This window comes from Girardinichthys multiradiatus, chromosome X (genome assembly GCF_021462225.1).
Source record: "Girardinichthys multiradiatus isolate DD_20200921_A chromosome X, DD_fGirMul_XY1, whole genome shotgun sequence".
In the NCBI taxonomy this organism is placed as follows: Eukaryota; Metazoa; Chordata; class Actinopteri; order Cyprinodontiformes; family Goodeidae; genus Girardinichthys; species Girardinichthys multiradiatus.
Window position 1 is genome coordinate 23,106,096 of NC_061817.1, and position 24,756 is coordinate 23,130,851.

Consider the following 24,756-nt stretch of genomic DNA (forward strand, 5'->3'; position numbering starts at 1 on the left):
ACCCCCTAAAGAAAATATTATTAATACTTTTTTTTTATCTTACCAAACTATTATTATCTTTTCTATTATAATAATTATTATAGTGGTCAGCGTGGGGATTTTTTAATATTTATATATATTTTTTTTACATGTTTTTCAGTGATCTAATAAAGAACAAAAACTGATCAATTTGTTGTTTTTTTGTTTGTTTGAATAAAAAAAACAAAAACAAAAAACAACTCCCAGCTGCTGAAATCACGTGACAATCCAACTGTGATCACGTGTTTCGTGTTTTGTTGACGTTTGTTGGTCGGTGGCATTTTGTGGATGAATTTACAGACTTTAGCCAGCCGCTGGTGCAGTGTCATCGGCCTCTCTGGCAGGCAGCAGACTGGAAGGGACACCGCCGGACAGGCTTCGCTGCCAACGCGCTTAGCTCCTCCAGATGCAGCCGCGCATCGACCGTGAGGGTGAAGGAAGAAGGCTCGCAGTGATGTTTTACGCACCGGTGTGAGAAAATAAGGAGGAAATTGTTTTCACCTCGACTGGAGGGGGGGAGAGAGAGACCACGGTTTATGTTCCCGAAGCCGTTTCATTTTAAGGTAACTTTACTTATTTTATAAAACTCTAAAACGTAAATTCCATTTGCAGGCTTGTATATAAATGCATAGATAAAACCTTAATATTTCGTTTTTTCCAAGGTGTGTACCTTGCTCCATCGTTTGTACTCATTCGAGTCCTTAGCAATTGACAGGTGTATTGTCCAATCGTGGAGCCAGAATTCGGCCTCTGGCCAATCAGAGATGAGAAAGGCAGTTTTGGGTGTTCAGGAAAAGATCCATGTCCTTTACAGCCGTATTGTTTACTGGGAAAGCTAAATAGGGAAATCGTCGTTTTTCAATATATATCGCACTGTCTTTTGAACTGAATTACACAGTGAATGCGTAAAATAAGCCGAGATGTATCATAATGAATGAAATCAGTGTGAAAGTCAGATATGCTGCGATTGTCAGCGTTATTACGAGTTCAGGTACGTGGTTATAAATAGACACAAATAAAGCCAAAACCGATGTTTAATAGTAGTCCATTGATGGAAAAAGAATGCATTGGCTTGATTTTATATTTCCCGATCACTTTTATGTATGTTTTAGCATTTCTCACAAATGGATCTCCGTGGTCACATTTGCATGGGTAGTTTTCCAGAGAAATATCAGTGGTACAAATTGTCTTTTAAATAATACAAAATATTTGAAACAACACATTTTAACCATTGTTTTTGCTCTGTTTTCGACGTCACTTTTGAATTGTCATTGTTTGATTTATAGTGAAAAGATATTCACAATGTTTATTTTTTTACATTACAACCACAACTTTGGTCTGTTTCATTTGGGATTTTACCGTTAAGCCCAAAATTATTCACACCCCTGATAGATTTAGGTAAGTAATTTTCCAGTTTTACCAACATGTTTTTTCTGACTGGAAGTAATATTTTTTGGAGTCCTGAGCCAAGTCTTTTGCAGCCTCTTTCTTCCATGTGATGGTTGTATTATACAACCGTCACATGCTTCACAGTAGCGATGGCCACACATAGCATTATGTGCATAGTATTTGCAAGTAGGTTAAAGAATAAAAATTTGGTCTAATCTGACCACAGCAGTTTCTGGTCAGATCCGTGTTTGCTGTCTTCCCTACATGAAGGGGACTTTTTTTTATGGCTTTCTTTTAACAACGACAACTTTTGCAAGACACTGTAACTGTTGGAGATGACTAAGGTAACTTGGTAATAAAAATACTGCCGATTGCTCAATTTCACTTCTCTTTTCTTGTTTTGTTTTGTTCAGTTAAGTTGAAACTGAGAGATCAGAGGTCCTTACAGGCACCCCTCCCTAAAAGCAAGCAATAATACCCCCGAAAAAATCCCCATGTCTTTTGTTTTCCAGCTCCTATAGAAAGCTGCCTGGTCGGTGCCTTGTTTCAGTTCAGATATGGCGATAAGACAATTTGGACTGCTGGTGTGGAAAAACTATCTTCAGCAGGTGAGTTAGACATTCAGTCTGTTTCTGTCCTTATTAGGTGCCGCCAGGGTTTACGACTGTGTATTGTGAGTAGATGGTTGATATCACAGAGGAGTAGCTTGTATAACACTATTTGAATAATAGGCATTTGGAACACCATAAATTCAATACAATGACTAACATTTTGCATTCAACAATTTGGACTGTGTTCCAGCCACCTAAAAATAAATCTTTAGATTATGCTGCATGATGTCAATTGCTATCTCCTTTCTTATATAGCTTTCACAAACATCTTGTCTTCCTTTATTTAATTTTTCAAGGTGTTGTGACATAAATCATGAGACAAAACCAACATAATGTTTCCCTGAAACACCATATCATCAGATTCAAAGTCTGGCAGTATATAAAAGATAGGAAGTCATTCTTTTATTTAACCATGTTTGATTTTTACCCACACAGAGAATACTGGCACAGCTCTGTTTGTTCATTGCTGATAGTAGCTGCTTGCATAAAGCTGAACATTAATACCAGACAATGATTTCACAACAACTTAGATAATTGAGCAATGAAATGGACTGTTGGCTGTAAAGCATGCATGCTTTATAATCCTTAACCCCTCCTGAAACTTTTGTGTGAGATTGTGATTGCTAAAGAATTTTCATCTGATAGCAAATTAAATAAAATTTCATCAACAATTTTTTGGTCTATTTTTTTATCTTAACATTAAAAACGCAGACATAAAGGTGCATAGAATCTGTCTCATTTTAGCCACAAAGGCATGAAAATAAAATAGTTTTGACTTTGTTGTTTTTGCTCTCTTTTACTGTTCCTGTGATTCTCAAAGCAGAGTTATTAATTGATTTAAAGTTGCATGTCTGTGTATATACTGATAATGAATCAATATCAAAGCTACGAAAATATTATGATTTTAGTTTCTTTGGCTTAAGATAAATTGTTGGTTTCAGAAATGATTTCAAACATCATCCTGTGTTATTCAAACCCACCCTTCCCCTCTTTTCAAAGTAAAGTGTAATATTTATTGGTTCTACATAAATGATCTAACGTTGATCTCATATTTAGTTGTGACACTGACTGGGCCTTGATAGAGAATTTATAATGTGCTGCAACAGTCCGAGTCAGTTTGTGCTTTGATTACCCGACATAAGGAGGTCAGTCATTTTTATTGAATAGCAACAATAAATTGATAAACAAATCTAATGCCATTGAAAGTTGTTTGGACTTTGTATTTTTGAAAGCACTATAATTTTTTTTTTTTGTATTTGCGTTTTATGTTTGAACTTTTCCTAATTTTGTTGCATCACGGGCACAAACTATAATGTATTTTACTAGGATTTTATGCGATAGATCAGCACAGAGTAGTGCATTATTGTGAAGTACAGGTAAAATAATATTTGTATTTTCCTGATTATTGCCAATAAAATCTCAAAATTGTGATGTGCATTGTCTTCTGGCTGAAGAAAAAGGTTCCCCACAGCACAATGCAGCTACTACCATGTTTCACATTGGGGATTTTGTATTTTGTATGTGCTGTTTTCCCACACTCATAATGTGTTGCCTGCAAAAAGTTTAATTGTGACCAGAGCAACTTCAGAGTTTGCTGTGGCCCCATCGCGGCTTGTGGTAAATTGTAAACGGGGGTTTTAAGGCTTTCTTTCAAGAATGGCTTTTCATTATGCCAGATTTGTGGAGTGCACTACTGATGTTTGCGTTGCGTTGGTCTGTCACATAAAATTCTAATAAAATGCTTTTAAGTTTGTGGCTGTCAAGTGACAAAATTCGAAACCTGAAGAGGTGTGAACATGAGGCAGTTTATTTCCATCTTTATTCCATGTATTTCCATTTTAATCTGTGTTTTAACTTGCCAGCCTGCTATAGAAAAAATTCTCACTTTCTCCTCTTCAGAAACGTCAGATCCTTGTAACTCTAGTGGAGATCCTATTGCCGCTGCTTTTCTCCGGCATCCTCATCGTGCTGCGTCAGAAGGTGCCTTTTCAGGACTACCCGAATGCCACTATCTACGAGAGCTTTGCTGTCGACATTTTACCAAAACATTTTATGCGAGAGCTGCAGCTGGGCTACGTGCCCAGTAACTCCAGTGTGGTGCGTAAGGTGGCAGAGGACGTGCGAGCCAGCCTGTCCCTCGCCTCAGGTGGGTAATAATCAGATAGAATGACAGGCATGGAACCACCATTGTAACCAGTTAGACAAATACCACAGCCTTGTCAATGTTTGTAGATCAGGACAGAGCTGGGAATATTGGTTCCTCTGGAAACAGCTCTCAGGAGAGGAAAAACAAGCCACGCCCTACTCCTGTATAAGCTGGTAATGAAGTTCGGGGAAAGAAAAGGAGCATTACCACTGTAGCATGTTTGTCTACACCCTCAGGACACCAGCATAACTTCTCTTTGCTATGACTGTACTTGTTTGCACCTTCTCTGCGTGACTTGTTGTCCAAACAAACATTCAGGGCACCTGATAGGTCTGTAGACAGGCTGACATATTTGGCTTCAATTTGACCGAAAGATGGACACTTGGGCACTTGTGGCTGTAGTGTGAAGCAAACATGGGGTGATGCACTAGTTTTTGCAATTGCAATCTTTTCTGTGGTTAGTCATGTGAGATTCCAGCTCAGCTATTAATGAATATTTTAGAAGGGTGAAAAACTCAGAGGGGAAGTTGGAGGGGTATTATCTGGATTAGAATTTATTACTGTCATGTGCACTAGATCTCGTAGACAGCATGCCTAAAAATAAAAGATTGTTTTTAACAGTGGGTTCATATTATTTAACTACTGCTTAACTGCTACATGAGATCTACATAACATTAAATAATCTAGTTTTTGTGAAATGCTCCTGATAGACATACAAATTATGAAACAGTAATGGAATGATTGTTACAGTCATAGGGGTTCATTTGGATTTTTTTTTGTTACTGTTGTAAAAATTATGATAGCTGGCTTATATTTGGTGGACTAAAAATGTCAAAATATTTTTGAAAATGTAATTTCATTGTTGAATTTAATCATAAGAAAAACCAAAGATCTGCAGCACCTTGCAAAAATAAATATATTCCCTGAGCATTTTTGCTTTGTCAAATTTCAGCCACAAGAGTGTAAATATATTTTACACAGATACTCTGTGAAAAAGCAACAAGTTTTATATAATTGTGAAACAGAAGGAAAGGATATGCGGTTTTCAATTTTTGTTTGCCTGTAAAAACCTGAATTGACTTGCATGTGTATTCAGACCCGTCTACTGCGATACCCCTAAATAGGATCCAGTGCAACCAGTTGACTTTAGAAGTCTCTTACTGTGGGTACTCACCTGTGGGTAATTTAATTTTAGTACAAATACAGTATAAATAGAGAACTTTAGTTAGTGCAGACCAACAAACACAGCAGATGGTCGGGGGGAGAGTTTTGGAGAAGTTTAAAGCAGAGTTAGGTCATAAAACAATATCACAATCTTTGAACATCTAGCAGAGCATTGTTCAGAGCATGGAAATGCTTTGGCACATCACATCAGTCAGCCTACCAAATATGGCCGTCCACCTAAACCTAGAGGTTGGGCAGGGAGGATGTTAATTTGAGAAGCAACAAAAAGGCAGTCCTCCTACAGTGCTGGTCTGCAGGAGCTTCTAGTTAAGGTGTCCAGCATGACATTTGGTTTAACCCTAAAGAAAATTTTATTGTGATTGCTACAATTAAAGAGAATCAGAAGCTGCATTTTCCATCTTTTTATTTAGCAGACCAAGAATTTAATGTGGTGAGCTAAGTGAAATACATCGGTTATATCTTCAGAAGTTGTTTGTGATGATGATGATGTGAACTGACAGTCCTACAAGTTGTACCTGCAAGCTAATACGTTGGCACGTAAATTTTACATGTGCACGGATGACGTTAAAGAGGGCCTTTTTTGAGCCTGTTGCAACTCTTTTTATACGGCTCACTTGTGGTGCAATTACAGTAAAACCACAATGAAATAATTGATGGTGAGTTTTCAGGATGCATTTAGAATCTTTCTTAGGCTTCAATGATGAACATCTACAAGTCAAATGTTTGTCGCGAGCAATGTTCCAACTTTCCATGCCTAACTTAGGAACTAAATGTATAAATTTATGTGCCATTTCAATAGCAAGAGCCTTGACTGTTGTAACATATAGTATACGTCAAGCTTCTTTAAACATTGGAACTGTCTGTATTTTGTGATGGTTTCGTCTGACAGAATATTGATGTTAACATGTCTGTCTATGTGTTTGTTTGTTTTTTTTTATGATATGGACTAATTTTGTCTGGAATAAAGACAAATACCTAACCAGGTTGATCATCCATGTAGAAACATGGTGGTGGCAGCATCATGCTGTGGTGTGTATTTTTGCCTCCCAGCAAAAAGGCACAATAAACTATTTAACTAATTAAGCTTTACTAAAATGACCTGCAACTGTTTCAGCAGTGATCTCAGCGATGATTGGTTAAGCTTTGAGTTTGGCAGCTGCTTGCATTTCCTTCCATGCCCTCAGATTGTCTTTACGCAATGTTTGTTTTCTGAGGCTGTTGACCCAGATTTAACCCTGGCACTAATATAATGCTTACAGTTTGTGCTGCACTCACTATAAATGTGTATCTGTTTGATAGAAGAATAGAAAATGAGGAGTCCAGAGAAGAAATTGATTTAAAAGCACTGTACAGGAAAATAAAAATAATTATCCATTGTTGATCTCTCTGTTTGAGGAAGTCACAGTATTCAGAAATGATTATGTACCTGCATGTTAGAGAGAAACGTGGAAGCCAAGAAACAGACCCAGATACAGCTGAGCATGTGAGGAATACCACACCTTCTAGTTTGATGGCCCTGTTGTGTGGTTGTTTTTGTTCTAGTGCGTGGCTTTGAGACAGAGGAGCAGTTTGAGGAGCACATCAGAACCGACCCCCAGTCGCACCAGATATTGGCGGCTGTCGTCTTTGAACACCCCTTCACTCATGATGAAGAACCCCTACCCCTGCAGGTAAAAGGCATCACACACTGTCTCACATGCTTTGTGCATGTAAATACCAGGTTGACAATCATTTTCTTGATCACTAGGTGAGAAGATAAACCAGCATTGCTAGTTTAGGCTCTTTGACCAACTTCCTTAAAATGCTTTTGGTTTACTGGTTCACAGCCGGCAGTTTAAATAAAAGGAAAAATCCAGTCTGATTTCACTGGCTACTGGCTGTGAGAGTAACAGTTGGGATGAAATATACATTCCTGTGCAGCCAGAAAAACTAGATGAAGATTAGAGTAATATGCTGCAAAGGAAAACACTGTCAGATCTACTGACATTCACCACAGTGAATGGAAATATACCACAGCTACATAGTAAATCACCTTTATAACCATAGTTCTGTTCAGTCCCTTTACGTCATCAACATTTATTATTTTGATTGCAGTTTACTTAAAGTCACCATAAAATCACTAGTCAATAATGCATAAAAGAATAACGTAAAACAATAAACCATCAACATACAAGCCTTAATTCATTTCAAGCATTTATTTAAAAACAAAATAATGCTAGAGGCTTATTCTTCAAAGCAATAAAGGAATAAGAAAAATGAGAAAACTTGTAAAACTTGAATTATATAACATGACACTACAATGTAGTACTGAATATGTGTGGTTACATTTCTCATATGGTATAAATAGTCGAATGAGATAAGCCCCAAGCTACTAAACTGGCTGCACACCACAGCCAGTTTAGTAGCTATACATAAATATATTTAGATTTGGTAACAGTGTTTCTATTGTGCATTGTCATATTTCTCAAGTTTTTTACATTTTTTTTGTGTGCTTCCAAATTCTTCGCTCAATTTACAGTTTAACCAGATTTCTGACATTAAATCAGGCTAAACCTTTTTGAAGTCAGTTAGAATTACCTAAACTATTTCTATTTGTTAAGAAACCGAATAATGAGAAAGAATTTTGTTGATATTTTCATTTTTTTCATCAAATTCAGAACTTTAGATTGATTTTTATAGTATTTGTTAGTATTTGCTTTTAAACTGTATTACTTAGGCCAAATACTTTAGGTACCCCTCCATGGTCTTCTCACAATAGTTTGCTGGTATTATGGCCCATTGTTCTTGACAAAAAAGGTGTAACCGTGTCAGGTTCCCAGACCGGCCTGCTCGCACACCTTTTCAACTCAGCCTACAAATCTTCTATGGGACTGAGATCTGGGCTTTGTGAATGCCCCTCCACAACATCTTGTCCTTAAGCCACTTTGTAACTCATTTGGCAGTATGCTCTTGGTCATTGACTCACTTGCACCTAGCTTTATCCTTCTAAATAAATAATAATAATCCTTCTTGAAATGTTGCTTTAACATTTTCACAGGATGTTCTTTCCTAATGAGCCATCTATTTTGTAAAGTGCACCAATCCCACCTATAGCAAAACACCCCCTACAGCATGATGCTGATGCTGCCCGCCCTCTTTTGCACAGCTGAGATGGTGTTCTCAGGCTTGTAAAATCTCCCTTCTTTTCTTCTAAACGTATGGCCAATCACCTACAAATGAAAATGCAGTCTGGCTTTTTAATGTTACTTTGGGACTAATAGCTTTTTTCCCTGTCTCAGTGTTGGCACAGGACTTGTGGGTAAAGATACTATCTTACCAGCTTCAACCAGCATCTTTACAAGGTCTTTTGCTTTTGTTCTGGGACTGATACATTTGTGATGTTCTGGGACACAGAACATGTGTTCTTCCTGAATGGTTTGAAGGCTGGACATAACCATGCTATGTATACTTGCATCAAACCGTTTGAACTGATGATTGTGACACCTTGAGGTATATGGTCCAGTTAAAGAATAGCAGTTGCACTCTTCAGTTACAGAAGCCTTTAAAAGAGCTTTAAACTTTACTAGAGAGATGAAGCATTAGTTTTAGTGTACTCTGAATATGATCATGATTTTGCTCTTTTTGTTTGATTTTTACTCTCTTGACCTGCAGGTGAGCTACCACCTACGCTTCACCTTCACACCACGCAATGCCCCACCTAAGGAGAAGTCCGAACTGAGCCCGAACAGCGACCTGGACTGGCACACTTTCAGCCTCTTTCCCCTTTTTCAGCTGCCAGGCCCAAGGGAGCAGCATGACAAGGAGGGTGGGACACCAGGTGAGACTAAATTTTTGTGTTAATGGTGCACATATTCTGTAGTTTTGATTGATGAATAATTTTTTTCAACCCAGATTAATGATAGTAGATTGATATTATTGACTTAATGTTGTTTAAATGTATTTTTTACACCAAGGTTATTTCCGTGAGGGCTTTCTGGCCGTCCAGCATGCAGTGGACCGAGCCATCATGCGATCTTACAACAGAACCGGAGCGGACCGTCTGCTGGCAATGACCAGGGTGGTTCTGTCACGCTTTCCTTACCCTAACTTTATCTATGATGTCTTCATCTTGGCCATTCAAAACCAGCTGCCTCTTCTCTTAGTGCTCAGCTTCACTTATACGTCCCTCAACATAGTGCGAGCTGTGGTGCAGGAGAAGGAACGGAAGCTCAAGGTGTTGTTACAAGTCTCTGTTGGAGAGTAGCTGAAATTATTAATTCAACTGTTAAACATATACATTACCTCGACCCTGTTTGTCCATTTCAGGAGTACATGAGGATGATGGGCCTCAGTAACTGGCTGCACTGGAGCGCATGGTTCCTGATGTTCTTTCTCTTCCTCTCCATTTCAGTGTTCTTTGTTACTCTGCTCCTCTGTATCCGGGTGAGTTAGTGACAAAAATGTTCTCCTCTATTCTTATGTAAAAGTGACATGAAGTTATGGTATATCATTGTATTGTTTGCTTTACTACTGTATTGATCCATTATAAGAATGTAAAAAAAAAACTTCAAGCTAGGTGCTTTTAAGGTGTGATTCAGCAAATCCACTACAAAGGCTGTGGTCTTAGTGAATCATTTAGGAACATCTAATCTCCAAAAGAAACAGAAAGAATAAATAAAACAGATTCACCAAAGTACTAGTAACTAAATACCTATCTACATCTATATTATAATGAACAGCTTATTTAGCTTATTAGTTTATCTTGTTTTAGCTTTGCTTAGCTGATGTAGTTTAGCTTAGTTTATCTGAAGTTCGCGTAGCCGATTTAATTTAGCTTAGCTTAGTTTAGCCAATGTAGTTTAGCTTAGTTTTGTTTAGCTGAATTTTTCTTAGCTTAGCTGATGTACTTTAGCTTAGTTTAGCTCAGCTGAGCTTAGCTCAGCCGATGTAGTTTAGCTTAGCTCTGTTTAGCTTAGCGTAGCCAATCTAGTTTAGCTGAACTTCGCTTAGGTTAGCCGATGTTGTTCAACTTAGCTTAGTTTAGCTTACCTTAGCCGATGTAGTTTAGCTTGGTTTAGCTGAACTTCGGCTTAGTTTAACCGATGTAGTAAAGCTTAGCTTAATTTATCTTAGCTTAGCCGATGTAGTTTAGCTGAACTTGGCTTAGCTTAGCCAATGTAGTCCAGCTTGGTTTAGTTGTAGTTTATCTTAGCTTATCTTAGCTAATATAGTTTAGCTTAGCCGATGCAGTTTAGCTTAGTTTAGGTCTAAAGATAAGTTAAGATAAAATTAATATTGTCCTTAGTTTAATATAATTTAGCTTCTCTTTATTAGTCTAACCAGCAGAGCCTAGATTAGTTTAGTTTTTGTTTTATTTAGTTACTTGTCACCTTTATTCTTTACTTTAGAGGTGGAGTTGCTGAGAGGTGCACATTCTCAGCATATATAGTAATTTCTGGTGTACAGTTCCTGAATTCAGAGATTGATAGGCCTTTTCATGTACTACACTTCCTAAGTGCTGTACTTGAAGCCAGATGGAGCTCCGTTGCTTGCTAGAAAGTTAATATGAGCAGCAGGGGTATTTAGGTGAGCTGACAGAAAACAGGCAGCCGCCAATCACACTAAAAGGAAAGATCAACGAACACAAACAGTAAATCAGATAAATAAAACATTGCCTGCCAATATTTTCGCAGTACTTGCATTTTGAACAAGACAAAAACATGCAGATGAACACCTTCCACACACTTCTGTGGGAAGGTGCTACATCTGTGGAGTTTATGTGAAACTGATTCTAAAGGTTCACTTGGTGTTTTTTGTCCTTTAAATTTCTATCATTTTTTTCAAGCACATTATCTGGAAATTCTTTTCATCACTGTCTAAATTATACATTAGGCAGGACACATCTTAACAGTCCATGTTATTGATGTAGGTGAGTCCTAACGGTGCAGTGCTGAACTACAGCGACCCCACACTGGTCTTTGTCTTCCTGCTAGTCTTCACTGTGGCCACCATCAACTACAGCTTCATGATCAGTGCCTTCTTCTCACGAGGTGGGTGGTTTTGTCTTTGTCTAATGGGTAAGTAATTATCCTTTTAACTGGCTTTCTTTGTGCTGTACGTGTGGGCAAAATGATTTTTACATGACTTGCACTTTTTCTTAAAGGTACAATTTGTACAAAAGTTTCTGGTTTATCTGCTCCTTCTGATTTCAAACCATGTAAGATAAAACACAGAAGTATAAGAACGATTTCAAGGTAATCTTTCATCAGAATTTCGACAAGTCTTTTCTGAGATCACAAATCTTTAGCTTTCAATAAAAGTATCTCAAGTATTTCACCTGACAAGGTGTACAGGAGAAAAGTCTTGGAAAGCTTAAGATTAATCATTTACACTATTAAGATTCAGGCATTCGTGCATTGATTTGTTGTTTTGAAATGTGATTTCACTGCAGTTTTTCACCTGTGACTAATTTTTCTTATCTCTTCTGCATAAGGAAGTTTCCATTAGTAATCTTGACCTAATTTTCCCCTCTCAATCTTCATTCCAGCCATCATCTGTCAGTCTGCCCTGTCTGTGCCCTGTGGATGGTTGATAACTGATATATTTAAATGGTGGCAACTTTTCCCTGTGACTTTACATATTGAAACTTAAATCTTACATTTGTTGCCCTATAAAGGGTTACTTATACATAAAAAAGGAAAGAGGTGAGTGATGAAAACCAAAGCCAACCAAAAGCCCCCTTCAGTGACCTCCTTTTCCAACAAAAACTTGTTTTTTTCTTCCCATTGTGTTTGCAGCTGTCTGGGCTGCTCTCGCCCCCCCCAGATGCTCTTTGTAGGAACAGATAATGGCACTTGATCAATACATGTTCAAGCTGTGCTCAGAATGTCACATTTACTGCTACAAGTGGTCTTTTGAGGAGTTCATGTTGTGCTTCTTGGAAATGGAAGCAGAAACAGCTCTTAAAGCGTGTCACTTTCATTTCTCCCCCATTTTTCCTCACTTAATGCTTCATCTCAACCTCCGGGCAGATTCATGCTGTCAATCAAGGAAATGTTTTTTTGAAGAGCTCTCAAAAAAATCGTTTGCTTGTCAGCTATTTGCTTTTATTTATGTTATTGATATTTATCAGCTGGCAGCACATAGCTGTAATCTTTCTTTCGTAACATTCCTCTATTTTTAAGATGAATTTTCTGTCTGATGGTTTTAGCCAATGTGGCAGCAGCAGCAGGCGGCTTCATCTACTTCCTCAGCTACCTGCCTTATTTGTTCCTGTGGCCTCGCTATGACTTACTGAGCCACACTCAAAAGGTGTCGGCCTGCCTTATCTCCAATGTGGCCATGGCCATGGGAGCACAGCTTATAGGAATGTTTGAAGGCAAAGGTGAGCCTTGTGATCTAACCCCATCTCCTAAATACTACAGTTTTCTTTGTCATTTCATTTATTTATTATCAACTTTTTGCTCCTCAGGTACTGGAATCCAGTGGTCGAACATGTTTGACTCTGTGACGGTGGACGATGACTTCTCCCTTGCCCAGGTTCTTTGCTTGCTGCTGTTTGACTCGGTGCTTTACGGCCTGGTGGCCTGGTACATGGAGGCTGTGTTTCCTGGGGAGTACGGAGTGCCTCTTCCATCTTACTTCTTTTTACTGGTACGCCAATGCAGAAAAACTTGTGAGACTTGTATTCTCCTTGGACTGACAAAAGAAATCTAACTGATATTTCACTTATTTTGTCAGTTATGTTTGTTTTTTAGTCAAAGAAAGAGGGCCTAAACAAGTGGACCTAATTCTTGATAAAATCCTTTTTTCATTGTCCAGAATTGCAGTATCTTTTTTTCATAATATGCAGGACTTTACATGTAGTTTATGTTACCTGATGTGTGGTCTTCAGCAAAACCTTTATCAACAGTAATTTGACTAAATTTGAGCTCAAAGCAGTTTTATCTAAATACACTTCGCTACATCTGCTTTAACCTATTTAGGAACCTATTAGGAACCTTCTGTTACCTTTAAAACTCTGTCAGAAAGGGTGTTGAGAATATGAAATAGACAGGTTGATGGTATGTAATAATACTGACAAGCAGGATCAATTTTAAAAATAAAACTGAAATGTATGAATTGACAATATCTACAGCAGTAAATGTGGTAGTTAATTAATGACAGTAAAGTAATTAGAAACTACCAGAGGACGTTTATAGTAAAGTGGACATACCATCCGCATTAATTCATGATACTAAGAGTTTGCACCAATAAACATCTACCTGCACCAATATTTAGACTGAAAAGGCAAAGCTAACTCTAAAAGCAATATCAAAACTTTTAGTTTATATCGAAATGCACGCTATGGAGTCTGATTAAACAAAATATAACGCAACATAAAAAGACTTACTGAGGTATAGTTAAGATGTTATGTTTGAAACTGTTAGTTGTAGCCTTGTTATAGAGAAGAGAAGAATAAAAAAAACAAGACAGGTAAATGAGGATACCCACTTCCTGTTCAAATTTCTGCACAGCTAGCTTCTGTGGGAACTTAGAAAAGCAACATTTTAAAACCCCCAATTAAAGCTATTGCTTCAAATAGACTAATATTTTAGTCAAGTTTATTGATTTCTGCACTGCAACAACTTTTATGCAGGTACATGTTTGGGGAGGCTACTATTTGGTGTTGCTGAGAATGTTGCTTCAATGCTGGCCATTATTGAATAAAGTTCCTAGGGCAACGATTGTTTAGCACTGTTTTGGGAACTCTGTGAAACCAGTATATAAGATGGAGTTTATGATTTTGTCTGCAGCCTCCCAATGGAGATAGTCATGGTGCACAGGGTTTGCTTTTCTCTGTGTTTTAGAGTTAGGCACTCTTTGGCAGGTGTAGTTTATTCAGACTTTACACAGATTGAGATTGGAGGTTATCATTCTGGTGCATTTTTCTTCTTCCAGATACCAGCAGGGGGGTTGTATCAGAGCTAAGAGAGTCATCTGCTTTCAGTGAAAGTGGTTTGGCAGGCCCAAACATATCGGACAGAAGGAGCTCTTCAGGTTCAGCTGGTTAGACTAACAGGAAACTACAGAGTCCCTACCAGCCAACACAAACATGGTTCACATACACATGCATTCTTACAAGAAAATAAACTCAGGAATTCAAGGGACTGCCAGCAGGGTGTGGTTTAGACACTGACGCATGCTTGTCAGCATCCATTGTGTCTGAAGATGCTGCGCAGAAAATTAAGTTTTATTCTGGTTTTTAGGAAGAAACATTCTCTGCTTGTTCACATAAACATTAATCCTGCTGGTCAGCTGTGTTCTTCTGTTTCCTCTGTTTCATCCTTATCATAAACCAGATACATTTCTAAGTGAAAAACAAGGCCTGACTGCATCTCATACATGTTTTTTTGTTTTTTTTAAACCTTTCTTTCTGCAGCCTTCATACTGGTGCAGCAGCCCTCGCATGGCTTTAGTAAACGAGAAGGAGGAAGAAGAAGATGCAGAAAAAGCTATGAAAGGAGAGTTCATGGAGGAAGAGCCAGCTGGAGTAGTGTCTGGAATAAAGATTAAACACCTCACTAAGGTAAGAAGCTGAACACTGACCCTATAGTAGGTAAAAAAGGGTCTGGGTGCCAGCTGAGCAGATGTTATGGTAATGGTGCACTGGTTCTGGGTGTTTCTCTCTGCCAGGAGTTCAAAGTAGGGAACAAGACACGACTGGCTGTGCGAGATCTGACACTGAACATGTTCGAGGGGCAGATCACAGTGGTGCTGGGACACAATGGTGCTGGGAAGACCACCACACTGTCCATGCTTACAGGTTACCAGTCACAAACACCACAGGAAGCAAATGCTGTCCATGCAAATAAATGAGTCCCCTAACTGGTATCTGTGCTGTTTTTCTTCACATCGCAGGTTTGTTTCCACCCAGCAGGGGCAGGGCCTACATAAACGGGTATGACATCTGTCAGGACATGGCTCTTATCCGACGCAGTCTGGGTCTCTGTCCCCAGCACGACGTTTTGTTTGATAACCTCACAGTGAGAGAGCATCTGCTCTTCTATGCACAGGTATTCAATAATGCAGAAACGTGTAGAAGCACGAACACACTATACACTACAGCATTTATTTTTAGATGTGTAAACATTAAACTTGTGGACTGTAAAAGTGACCTGTTTTCCACTGGTACGATTGTTTTCAAGAACGACCGCCTAACTAACTGCAGGTTTAAGGTGTCAGCTGCTAACTTTTAGCAGCTAAACATAATGACCACTAGAGGTGAAAATCTTTTCCTTTCCTGTTGACTTAAAAAATTAAAATGTGCTGCTAATAAATTAGAAACGAATTATTGTTTATCATGTAACTGTTTGTAACGTCCAGCTAAAAGGCTTCCCCAAGGAGCAAATTTCAGACGAGGTGGATCGGATCATCAGCATCTTGAATCTCGAGGACAAGCGTCATTCTCGCTCCAAGACCCTCTCTGGCGGCATGAAGAGGAAGCTTTCTATCGGCATCGCCCTCATTGGAGACTCCAAGGTTAGGAACTTTGCAAACACTTTTCATAGTCATTCATTTAATCTTTGTTTCCCCTCCATCAGTGAATATCTCCTCTGCTCTTGCCTCCAGGTCGTCATGCTAGACGAGCCCACGTCGGGTATGGATCCATCAGCACGACGGGCCACCTGGGACCTTCTACAGGGAGAGAAGCGAGGCCGCACCATCCTCCTCACTACTCACTTCATGGACGAGGCTGACCTGCTCGGTGACCGGATCGCCATCATGGCAGGTGGCGAGCTGCAGTGCTGCGGCTCTTCGCTCTTCCTGAAGAACAAATATGGTAAGGGTAGAACAAGGTGGAAAGTACAGCAGCAGGCCATTGCCGTTGGGGTTTTACATAAAATGTTTTGACTTTTTGGAAAAAAGGAGGAGACAAGAATTGTGAACATAAGAAAAGAAAATGGGTATTGGGTCACTTCCCCTCACACACATATGAACTTGAGTGACATCCCATTGCTTATCTATAAGATTTAATATATGTTGACCCTTTGGATTTACTGGTTTTAAAGATTTGGATTAGTGACTTTGGCAATTTTATTATTTAATAAAGTATTAAAATGTCCAATTTTGGATTTGTTAGTGAGTAAAAACTCCACTTATTTTATTTCATATTGTGTTCTATTGCGAATCCTTTTTAAGTATCTTTGTGTGACAAGAATAATAAAAAAATAATTATAAAATAAAAGTAATATTAATATTGCTTATATAAAACTGCTTTTATTTGGCAGGTGCTGGCTACCACATGGTGATAGTCAAAGACGCCCTCTGTAATGTGTCTGAGATCACACGCCTTGTTCACATGTATGTTCCCAACGCTACACTGGAGAGCAGCGCCGGAGCCGAGCTCTCTTACATCCTGCCTAAAGAAAGCACCAGCAAGTGAGTTAGTCTAGCCCCAGATCATTCATCCCGAAGCACTTGTAATTACAGGGTGTGAAGTGGACCAGGTATCAGATTCACAAAGCCTAAAATCCACAAATAAGTGACTGTTACTGTTTTAGAGAAGATGGATATTGTCCAGAAAAAATATGAGTACATTTTGTTTAATATTAAGAGCTGGAGTCAGTTGGCCTGTTAACTGCGGCCAAATATTTTTCATTACATATCAAATCAACATTTTTGCTATTTTCTTTTTACACAGGGCAAACAGTAGAAAGATATACTATACATCAGTCCTAAACAGGTGTATGGAATTCTGAGTACAGCTATCACAGTTTCACGGTATTTACACACAAATTTATTTCAGACATTATAACATGATTTCATTAAGCAACAGCAGCAACAGTTATAATAATTTTACCTAGAAATAGTTTTGTTAATTGCACATAATATACGTTTTTGTCATTCTAATGTTTATAGAGTAGCACTGGTAGAACAAGCTAATATTAAAAGGTTACTTATAACTTTCTGCTTGGGTACAGCCTGCAGTCAGCTGCTTTAAAGATACGCAGCTTATAAGCAGTCTTTTATCCAGCTGACCAACAATGCACTGCAACAGGTTGGGGAGGGGTGATGCTGTGTTACTCTTTGCTTCATGCAGCTGGGCAAAAATGCCATACTCTGGTATTTTCTCTGGCCTCTCATCGTACTGTAGGGACAGTGTGTCGGAAACCTTCAGTGGTTTTGAAACTTTAACTTTTTTAACCTTGGTATACCTTGATCCTGATAACCAGCCCATTCCTAGTCAAAAGTCAGCATATGAAGGTCAGGGTAACACATCTTCTCTCTTGCGTGTTCATGCAGGTTTGAGCTGCTGTTCGCTGAGCTGGAAATGAACAAAGAGGAACTGGGTATTGCAAGCTATGGGGCCTCAGTGACCACCATGGAAGAAGTTTTCCTCAGGTAGGACACATGAGATCTTTTCTCGCCCCATTGTTCTCCTCCCCCATCGTTTTGGATTTTCTCTATATATGCAACAACTCTATACCATGGATAATGGAAATCATTGCAATAGATTGACACTATATTGCATTAATGGCTTTGTGCTGAACTTTGTTTATTAGTTTTTGTTCAGCATCATAAACCCCTATGGAGAATTCCTGGTGTCCTTGTTTCTTTGTGAAAGGCTCAGATTTTCAGCCACACCTTTTATTTGTTAGAGGAATATTTGTCTTCAAGTTGAAACTAGAGCAAATGTTTTGGCTCCCCCACTTTGTTCATATAACTCCAGTTCCAGCTGCTCATTTATCACTTTATTCTGCTTCCTCATGGGTTTAATTGTGTATCTGCGGCAACGAGCACATAGCCGCTTCCTCTGCTGAGGACTTAACGCTGTGTGCTGCTGAAACCGGCTATTAAATGATGAATTTACTGCTCCCAAAGCCTTGTTATTTACAAGTCACACTGAGAGTCTAGCATTGTGTTCTGGTCATTTACACAGTGCCGAAAACATAAAAAATTAACAGAATCTAGCCTTTATTTGAAAACCCCAATAAAAGATTTCATATCTAATTTTATAGCTCTAATTGTGAAAAAAGTGTATTTCACTTCGCATTGAAGCAAAACAGTGTGACGATAATATCCTACTACTGCTGGAAATCTTAAGGGTGTCTGAACAAAGAATGAGACAAAACAACACCTGAAAGGCTTTATTGATTATATATAATTTCTTTCTATTTCATAATTCTATGCAAATGTGGTGAGAATGTCTACTGGGAACATTTATTCACTGGTAACTGCTTTGGATTTGTGTCAGAGGTCAGAATGGGGCCACATCCGAGATGGGCATTTTCTAGTTGCAAGACTCCTGAAGGATTTGCTTGTTGTTTTCCTCCATGACCACAATGCCTACTAAAGGAACATGATCTCTGGTAGACTTTGTGCAGCACCATGTGTGCTTGTGGTTTAATGAGACGAAAACTGTCAAAAGTGCATCTTTTGTTTCATATATGCATTTTGGTTCTAAACTCAAGGGTGACCAGGGATCTCTAACTTTCCCAAGGCAAAATCTCGACTTAATGAGACGTTTCTTTCTTGGATCCACATATGTTTTCCTTAGCAGTAAAAAACTCTGTGATCTATTTTTATGTTTGCAGAGTTGGAAAGCTTGTGGATTCTAGTTTGGACATTCAGGCGATCCAGCTGCCAGCCCTTCAGTACCAACACGAGAGACGCTCCCATGACTGGACCACCGATGATGCCAGCAGCATCAGTGGCCTGACAGATGTCACCGATTTCACAGACAGTGGCACGCTCATCTCTGAGGATGGGTCAAACATTAAGCTGAACACAGGGGTAAGATTTCAGGAGCCTTGTGTTATATTCAGCATATGACTTCTACAGCTCTGTTTGAGGTTTGCATGGTTTTCTCTGACAGGTAAGACTCCACCTGCAGCAGTTTTATGCCATGTTTCTGAAGAGGGCGCTGTACAGCTGGAGGAACTGGAAGGTGATGGTGGCTCAGTTTTTGGTCCCTTTGATCTTCACTGTTGTGGCCTTAGTGGTGGCGAACACCTTTCCCAACCACCAGGATGCTCCGCTGCTGAGGCTGGCCCTCAGCCGCTACGGTCCCACCAGGGTCCCTGTGGCCTTGCAGCCTAGGGCGGACCTCCTTGCCTCTTCCTTAGCGAACACATATACCTCCCAGCTCCTAGCCCAGCTGGGTGAGCTCAGAAACATCACAGGTGAGACACTGTAAGAAAAAAAAGTTTTAGTGCTTAACTTACATGGTTACAAACGTCTTGTGTAAAGGGAATTTCTTTCTTAAAAGTGAATCAAACTACCAAAAGGTGGCACTCAAGAAGATTCTATGTGACCCAAAACAGACTCTAAATATTCTGTTGGGCACAGGAAATGCAAAGTCTTGTGGGCTGACTCAAAGACTTTAGAAATGGCTGCAAATATGGTCAGTTAGGGGCAAAATGTCAGAAAATTACAGTGAAGGGCCTATCTGAGGATCAGAAGCAAATCCACAACTGTGACCATAGATCAACCAGGCAGGTCAACTTAAACATATAAATAGGAAAGACATAAATAGATGACAAAAAAAGACAAGAGCTGTATTTGGTTGTAAAAAGCACTTATATTGTGCCTTGCAAAAGTAATAAAATGTGAAATTCTTCACATTGAGTTGTTACAACTACAAACTGTGGCGTATTTTATTGAGATTCTATATAACTGACCATCACAAAGCAGTGCATCGTTTTAAAGTGATAAAAAAATGATACATGGCTTTCGAGGTTGTTTCCAAGTAAAAATCTGAGCAATGTAGCATGCATATGTGTTCAGATCTTTTGCTGCTGTTAAAGCTGCAAATGTTTTTGGGTATGTTTCTACCAGCTTTGCAAATCTAGAGTCTGAAACCTTCACCCATTCTGTTTTGCAATATCGCTGCAGCTCAGCCAAACTTGATGGCGAGCGAACATTAAAGTTCTAGTCATGGCAATGATTCTCAATTTGATTTAGCTCTGGATTTGCCTGGGACAATCTCACACACTAATATGTTTTGATTTAAGCCCATCCATTTTAGGTATGGGTGTATGTTTAGAGTCTTGCTGGAAGGTGAAACTCCACCTTTTGCACAGGTATTCTTTAAGGATTTCCTGGCAATTAACTGTATTCATTTTCTCATCGACTCTGCTAAAGAAATGCTTCCCCACAGCCTGATGCTGCCAACTAATATTGAGTTCAACCAAATTGAATAAAGAAATTAAATCACAAATTGTTTTTTCTTTTTGACTGTTTAGACTTCACAGATTACGTCCTGACCAATGCAAAAGCAGAAGGCGGCAGCTTCAACGAGCGCTGCGTGGTAGGTGCTGCCTTCCTTGGCAGGACCACCCAGTATTCAGAGGCAACAGCCTACTTCAACAACCAGGGCTACCACACACCTGCCACAGCCCTCATGATGGTGGACAATGCTCTGTTCAAAGTTTTAGCTGGGCCCAATGCATCCATCCTGACAGGCAATTACCCCATGCCTAGAAACCTGTCAGAGGCTGCAAGGAGCCAGCTCACAGAGTGAGTACAGGACAGGATATCCCTGATTTGAAGAGACGGATGCATGGAAAAATTCTTAAATAATATTTGCTTTTTGTTTTCCTGTACTCTGTAGAGGTAAGACTGGGTTTGCCATTGCCATCAACCTGATGTACGGCATGGCCTCACTGTCCAGCACTTTCGCCCTGCTGCTTGTAACTGAGTCCTCCATCAAGTCGAAGCACATACAGCAGGTCAGCGGCGTCTACCTGTCCAACTTCTGGTTCTCTGCCCTGCTGTGGGACCTGGTCAACTTCCTGCTGCCATGCCTCCTCATGTTGGTCAGTGTGAAATCCAGCCCCTGTTCACAGAAGAAACACACTGGGACCAATGATTTTGTTTAAAGTGTGGTTCAAATTGTTTTGCCTAATCTTACAATAAGAAGACATTTCATCTGTTTTATTTTTTGTCCCAGGTTGTATTCCAAGCATTTGGAGTTGAAGCTTTTGTGGCGGATCACCACCTCGTCGACGTTCTCCTGATTCTCCTCCTGTACGGCTGGGCCATTGTGCCTCTGATGTATCTACTCAGCTTCCTCTTCTCCACTGCTGCCACCGCCTACACACGCCTCACTATCTTCAATGTGATCTCTGGGACTGCCACGTTTCTGGCCGTCACTATCATGACCATCCCAGGTGAGAGATGGACACAAAAGTCACAAATACATCCCATATCCAACTGAAAAAATGGAGACTTTCAACCCTGAAAGTTTGCTGTATTTGCATGAAAAGTCAGTCAGTCAGTCATTTTCTACCGCTTATTCCATAGTGGGTCACGGGGGAGATGGTGCCTATCTCCAGCAGTCTATGGGTGAGACGCAGGGTACACCCTGGACAGGTCGCCAGTCCGTTGCAGGGCAACACACAAACAACCACACACACACTCATTCATACACCTAAGGGCAATTTAGAGTGACCAATTAACCTAACAGGAATGTCTTCGGACTGTGGGAGGAAGCCGGAGTACCCAGTGAGAACCCACGCATGCACGGGGAGAACATGCAAACTCCATGCCGGGAATTGAACCCAGGACCTTCTTGATGCAAGGCAACAGTACTACCAACTGCGCCACCGTGCAGCCTCGTCCATGAAAAGTATTACCACCAAAACAAAAACAAAAAAACATGCAATGAATAAATTGTGTCCAACTGTCTATAATGGAGCATGCCGATACATTGCCTAGCACTTTTCTTTGGATTTTGTTACAATAACAAACTTTAATGTATTTTATCAAGACTTTTAACGGCAGACAAACACAAGGTAGAGCATAATTATAAATTATGAACACTGCACATCACTCTAGACATATTTCCTGTAGAGAAACATGGTGGTGGCAGCATCATGCTAATAATCCTAATAATAATAATCCTAAAGATACAGCCAGAGCTACAACATGGAATAGTTTACATCAAAGCATATTAATGTGTTAGAATGGCCCAGTCAAAGCCCAGACCTAAATCTAATGACTTGGCCTGATTTATTTTGCAAGGAAGAATGGTAAAAAAAAATCCATCTGTAAATGTACCAATCTGTTGGCTTTATACATGGGAGTGGGATTTTCTGAGTTCCCAGTAGGAAATTTAACAAGAATGGCCCCTTAAATCAGAAGCTTGTATTGCCAATAGTAAATCCCACCACATTGATTAGTGAATCCAATGGTTTTCCAGTCCATCAGGGAGTGATGTCATTCCCAGCTCTGAGCTTTGTCTTCAGAGACTAAATAAATGCAACAATAACCTCTAAGAATTGCAGCTGAAATTGCTATGAATGACTAACGGTGACTAAATACAAATGCATGCCACACTTGTGAAAAGCATGACGCATTTTCTTTCCACTATTTTGTGTTGAAAAATACATTAAAATTAGAGATTTTTATCAAGACAAAATACATAGTTTATAAGGTATGAATACTTTAGGAACAAAATGCACTAGTATGAAGTATAATGTCGTCAAATTGCATGAATTAACTTTTCTCTTCCTGTCTCTGTTGCCATATACAATGTTCTTTGTTATTGTGTGGGAAGACATCGGGGGATAATGTTCAGAGTTAGCTCTTGGTTAGTTAAAGTGGGATGTGTGAAGCTTCTAGTTGTGGAAAGGTAACAACCTGCAGGTGTGATTTCAACTGTATGAGGGAAGGTGTCTGTGTTTGCAAAAATCGTTGAGTTTACCATAAAAAATAGTGAAAGGGAACAAGAACATTTTGTAAAGTCCAAAAAAGTGCTCATCATTTCTTTTTACTGTCATTCTTCATTTTTCCTTGCAGAGTTAAACCTGGTAAACCTGTCGCATGTATTGGATAAGGTGTTCCTGATCTTCCCAAACTACTGCCTGGGCATGTCATTCAGCCAGTTCTACCAGAACTACGAATTCATAAAGTTTTGCACCTCAGGTCCCATCAGCGAAACAATCTGCAAATACTTAAGTAAGTTCTGTCTCAACAGAGCTGAAGATAATAAAAGAAAAGATTATGAAAATAATGTATTTAACTGTTTCTATGTTTCCAGACATCACATACCAGACAAACTACTTCTCCATGTCAGAGCCTGGTGTGGGTCGCTTCCTGGTGTCCCTCTCGGTGCAGGGTGTCGTCTTCAATGCTCTGCTGTTTGTCATCGAGCTGCAGTGTGTCCGCACTGTCTGCAGACTCTTCACCTCTTTTGGCAGAAAACACAAACAGGTGGAGTCCACTAAATTGTTCATTTTGACAGTTTTCTTAACTAGAATGTCTTAAAACTGCAGGTTGTGCTTAAACATTATTTTATGAGGTCATCGTATTCAAGCTAATGCACTGAAAGAAAACAATCTAACAGGACCAAATGGCTGCAGTTGGTTATTTTTGTTAGATTTGTCAAACCTGTAGCCTACAAAAACAATGTTGTTAAAGTTAAATCTACATTTGATTATTCCTCTGATTATGAATTAATATGTCATATCTTATCAAAATCATTCTAAAGAGTACATACTTTCTTCTTTTTTTGAGGATTCAAATTTTATTTAAAATTAACAGCATGTTTGAAACTTCCAATATAACTGTAATAGTTAAAAATGATTTAAAATAAAGGATTACCAGGAGAAAACTTGCTCACCCATCCAAATGATTGAATTCAGAAGCTCCAGTCTCCTTCATTGTCATAGGTGTGTAAAATCCAGCAGCTAGGCTTGCAGACTGCCACTAAAAACAGTTTCACTCTGAAGGAGTCGGCATGGTACCGTGATACGATGCCGCCTGTGTAATAACTTTAGTCGTGAACTTTCCTCAATACTTTTTACAGTTGGTATTATAATGAAGCAGAAGAAATTGGGGGGGTGTTAGGCCATGTATCTGGAAGAATCTTCAGAAAATGTATTTATATAGTCAGAAATGAATGAAGGAACACATTCCTAAATGTGTGGAAAGCCCAGAAGAGTTGAAGCTGTTATATCTGCGAAGGATGAGCTGAGAATGGATAAAACACTATGACCTAACAAAGCTTAAACGATGATGTTTTGGCAATAATATAAATATAATGACAAAGTTAAAGAAAGTAGTTTAAATTAGCTACATCTAAGTTAAGTTGGTTTTTATAGTGTTTTGTGTTGTTTTTTATTTAGTTTTGTAAGTAATGTTGGTATTAAATTTAAGAAAATGTGATTTGAGACTCAAATTAAAATAGAAAAAAACCCCCACTATTTTGTGTTTTCATCTCATATATTTTCTCGGGCCTCAGATGCCTCTGTTAGATGATGCGGCGTTCCTTCCAGAGGACCGGGATGTAGCTGAAGAGAGGAAGCGGGTCCTGGAGTGCCAGCCAGTGGTGGAGTCCATGGTTGGCAGCCCCCTCATACTGCATGAACTCAGCAAGGTGAGTTTGCACAGCTGCCTTGATGTAAGCGTGTGTGCCGTGTTGAAAATGTAACACAGAATCGT

The 24,756-nt window shown here is 39.3% G+C and overlaps 1 protein-coding gene across 4 annotated transcripts in view; it reads left to right on the forward strand.

The window, feature by feature from the left end:
- The first annotated feature begins 299 nt into the window (after positions 1-299).
- LOC124862828 (phospholipid-transporting ATPase ABCA3-like) overlaps positions 300-24,756 on the forward strand; it is a 31,394-nt gene continuing 6,937 nt past the window's right edge. Inside the window, exons 1-25 of one of the 4 annotated variants that reach the window (XM_047356975.1) lie at positions 300-581; positions 1,920-2,015; positions 3,918-4,164; positions 6,892-7,019; positions 9,001-9,166; positions 9,303-9,562; positions 9,655-9,771; positions 11,258-11,378; positions 12,539-12,712; positions 12,800-12,981; positions 14,750-14,896; positions 15,004-15,133; positions 15,229-15,383; positions 15,694-15,849; positions 15,940-16,150; positions 16,599-16,749; positions 17,614-17,712; positions 18,906-19,104; positions 19,187-19,493; positions 20,556-20,829; positions 20,924-21,128; positions 21,263-21,482; positions 23,113-23,271; positions 23,354-23,526; positions 24,557-24,691. In XM_047356975.1, coding sequence (XP_047212931.1) covers positions 1,965-2,015; positions 3,918-4,164; positions 6,892-7,019; positions 9,001-9,166; positions 9,303-9,562; positions 9,655-9,771; positions 11,258-11,378; positions 12,539-12,712; positions 12,800-12,981; positions 14,750-14,896; positions 15,004-15,133; positions 15,229-15,383; positions 15,694-15,849; positions 15,940-16,150; positions 16,599-16,749; positions 17,614-17,712; positions 18,906-19,104; positions 19,187-19,493; positions 20,556-20,829; positions 20,924-21,128; positions 21,263-21,482; positions 23,113-23,271; positions 23,354-23,526; positions 24,557-24,691 — 4,167 coding nt within the window. In that variant the 5' untranslated portion in view covers positions 300-581; positions 1,920-1,964. Of the gene's footprint in view, positions 582-873; positions 1,010-1,919; positions 2,016-3,917; positions 4,165-6,891; positions 7,020-9,000; positions 9,167-9,302; positions 9,563-9,654; positions 9,772-11,257; positions 11,379-12,538; positions 12,713-12,799; positions 12,982-14,749; positions 14,897-15,003; positions 15,134-15,228; positions 15,384-15,693; positions 15,850-15,939; positions 16,151-16,598; positions 16,750-17,613; positions 17,713-18,905; positions 19,105-19,186; positions 19,494-20,555; positions 20,830-20,923; positions 21,129-21,262; positions 21,483-23,112; positions 23,272-23,353; positions 23,527-24,556; positions 24,692-24,756 lie in introns of those variants that run through there. The other 3 variants (XM_047356977.1, XM_047356976.1, XM_047356978.1) reach the window with 3 other exon arrangements.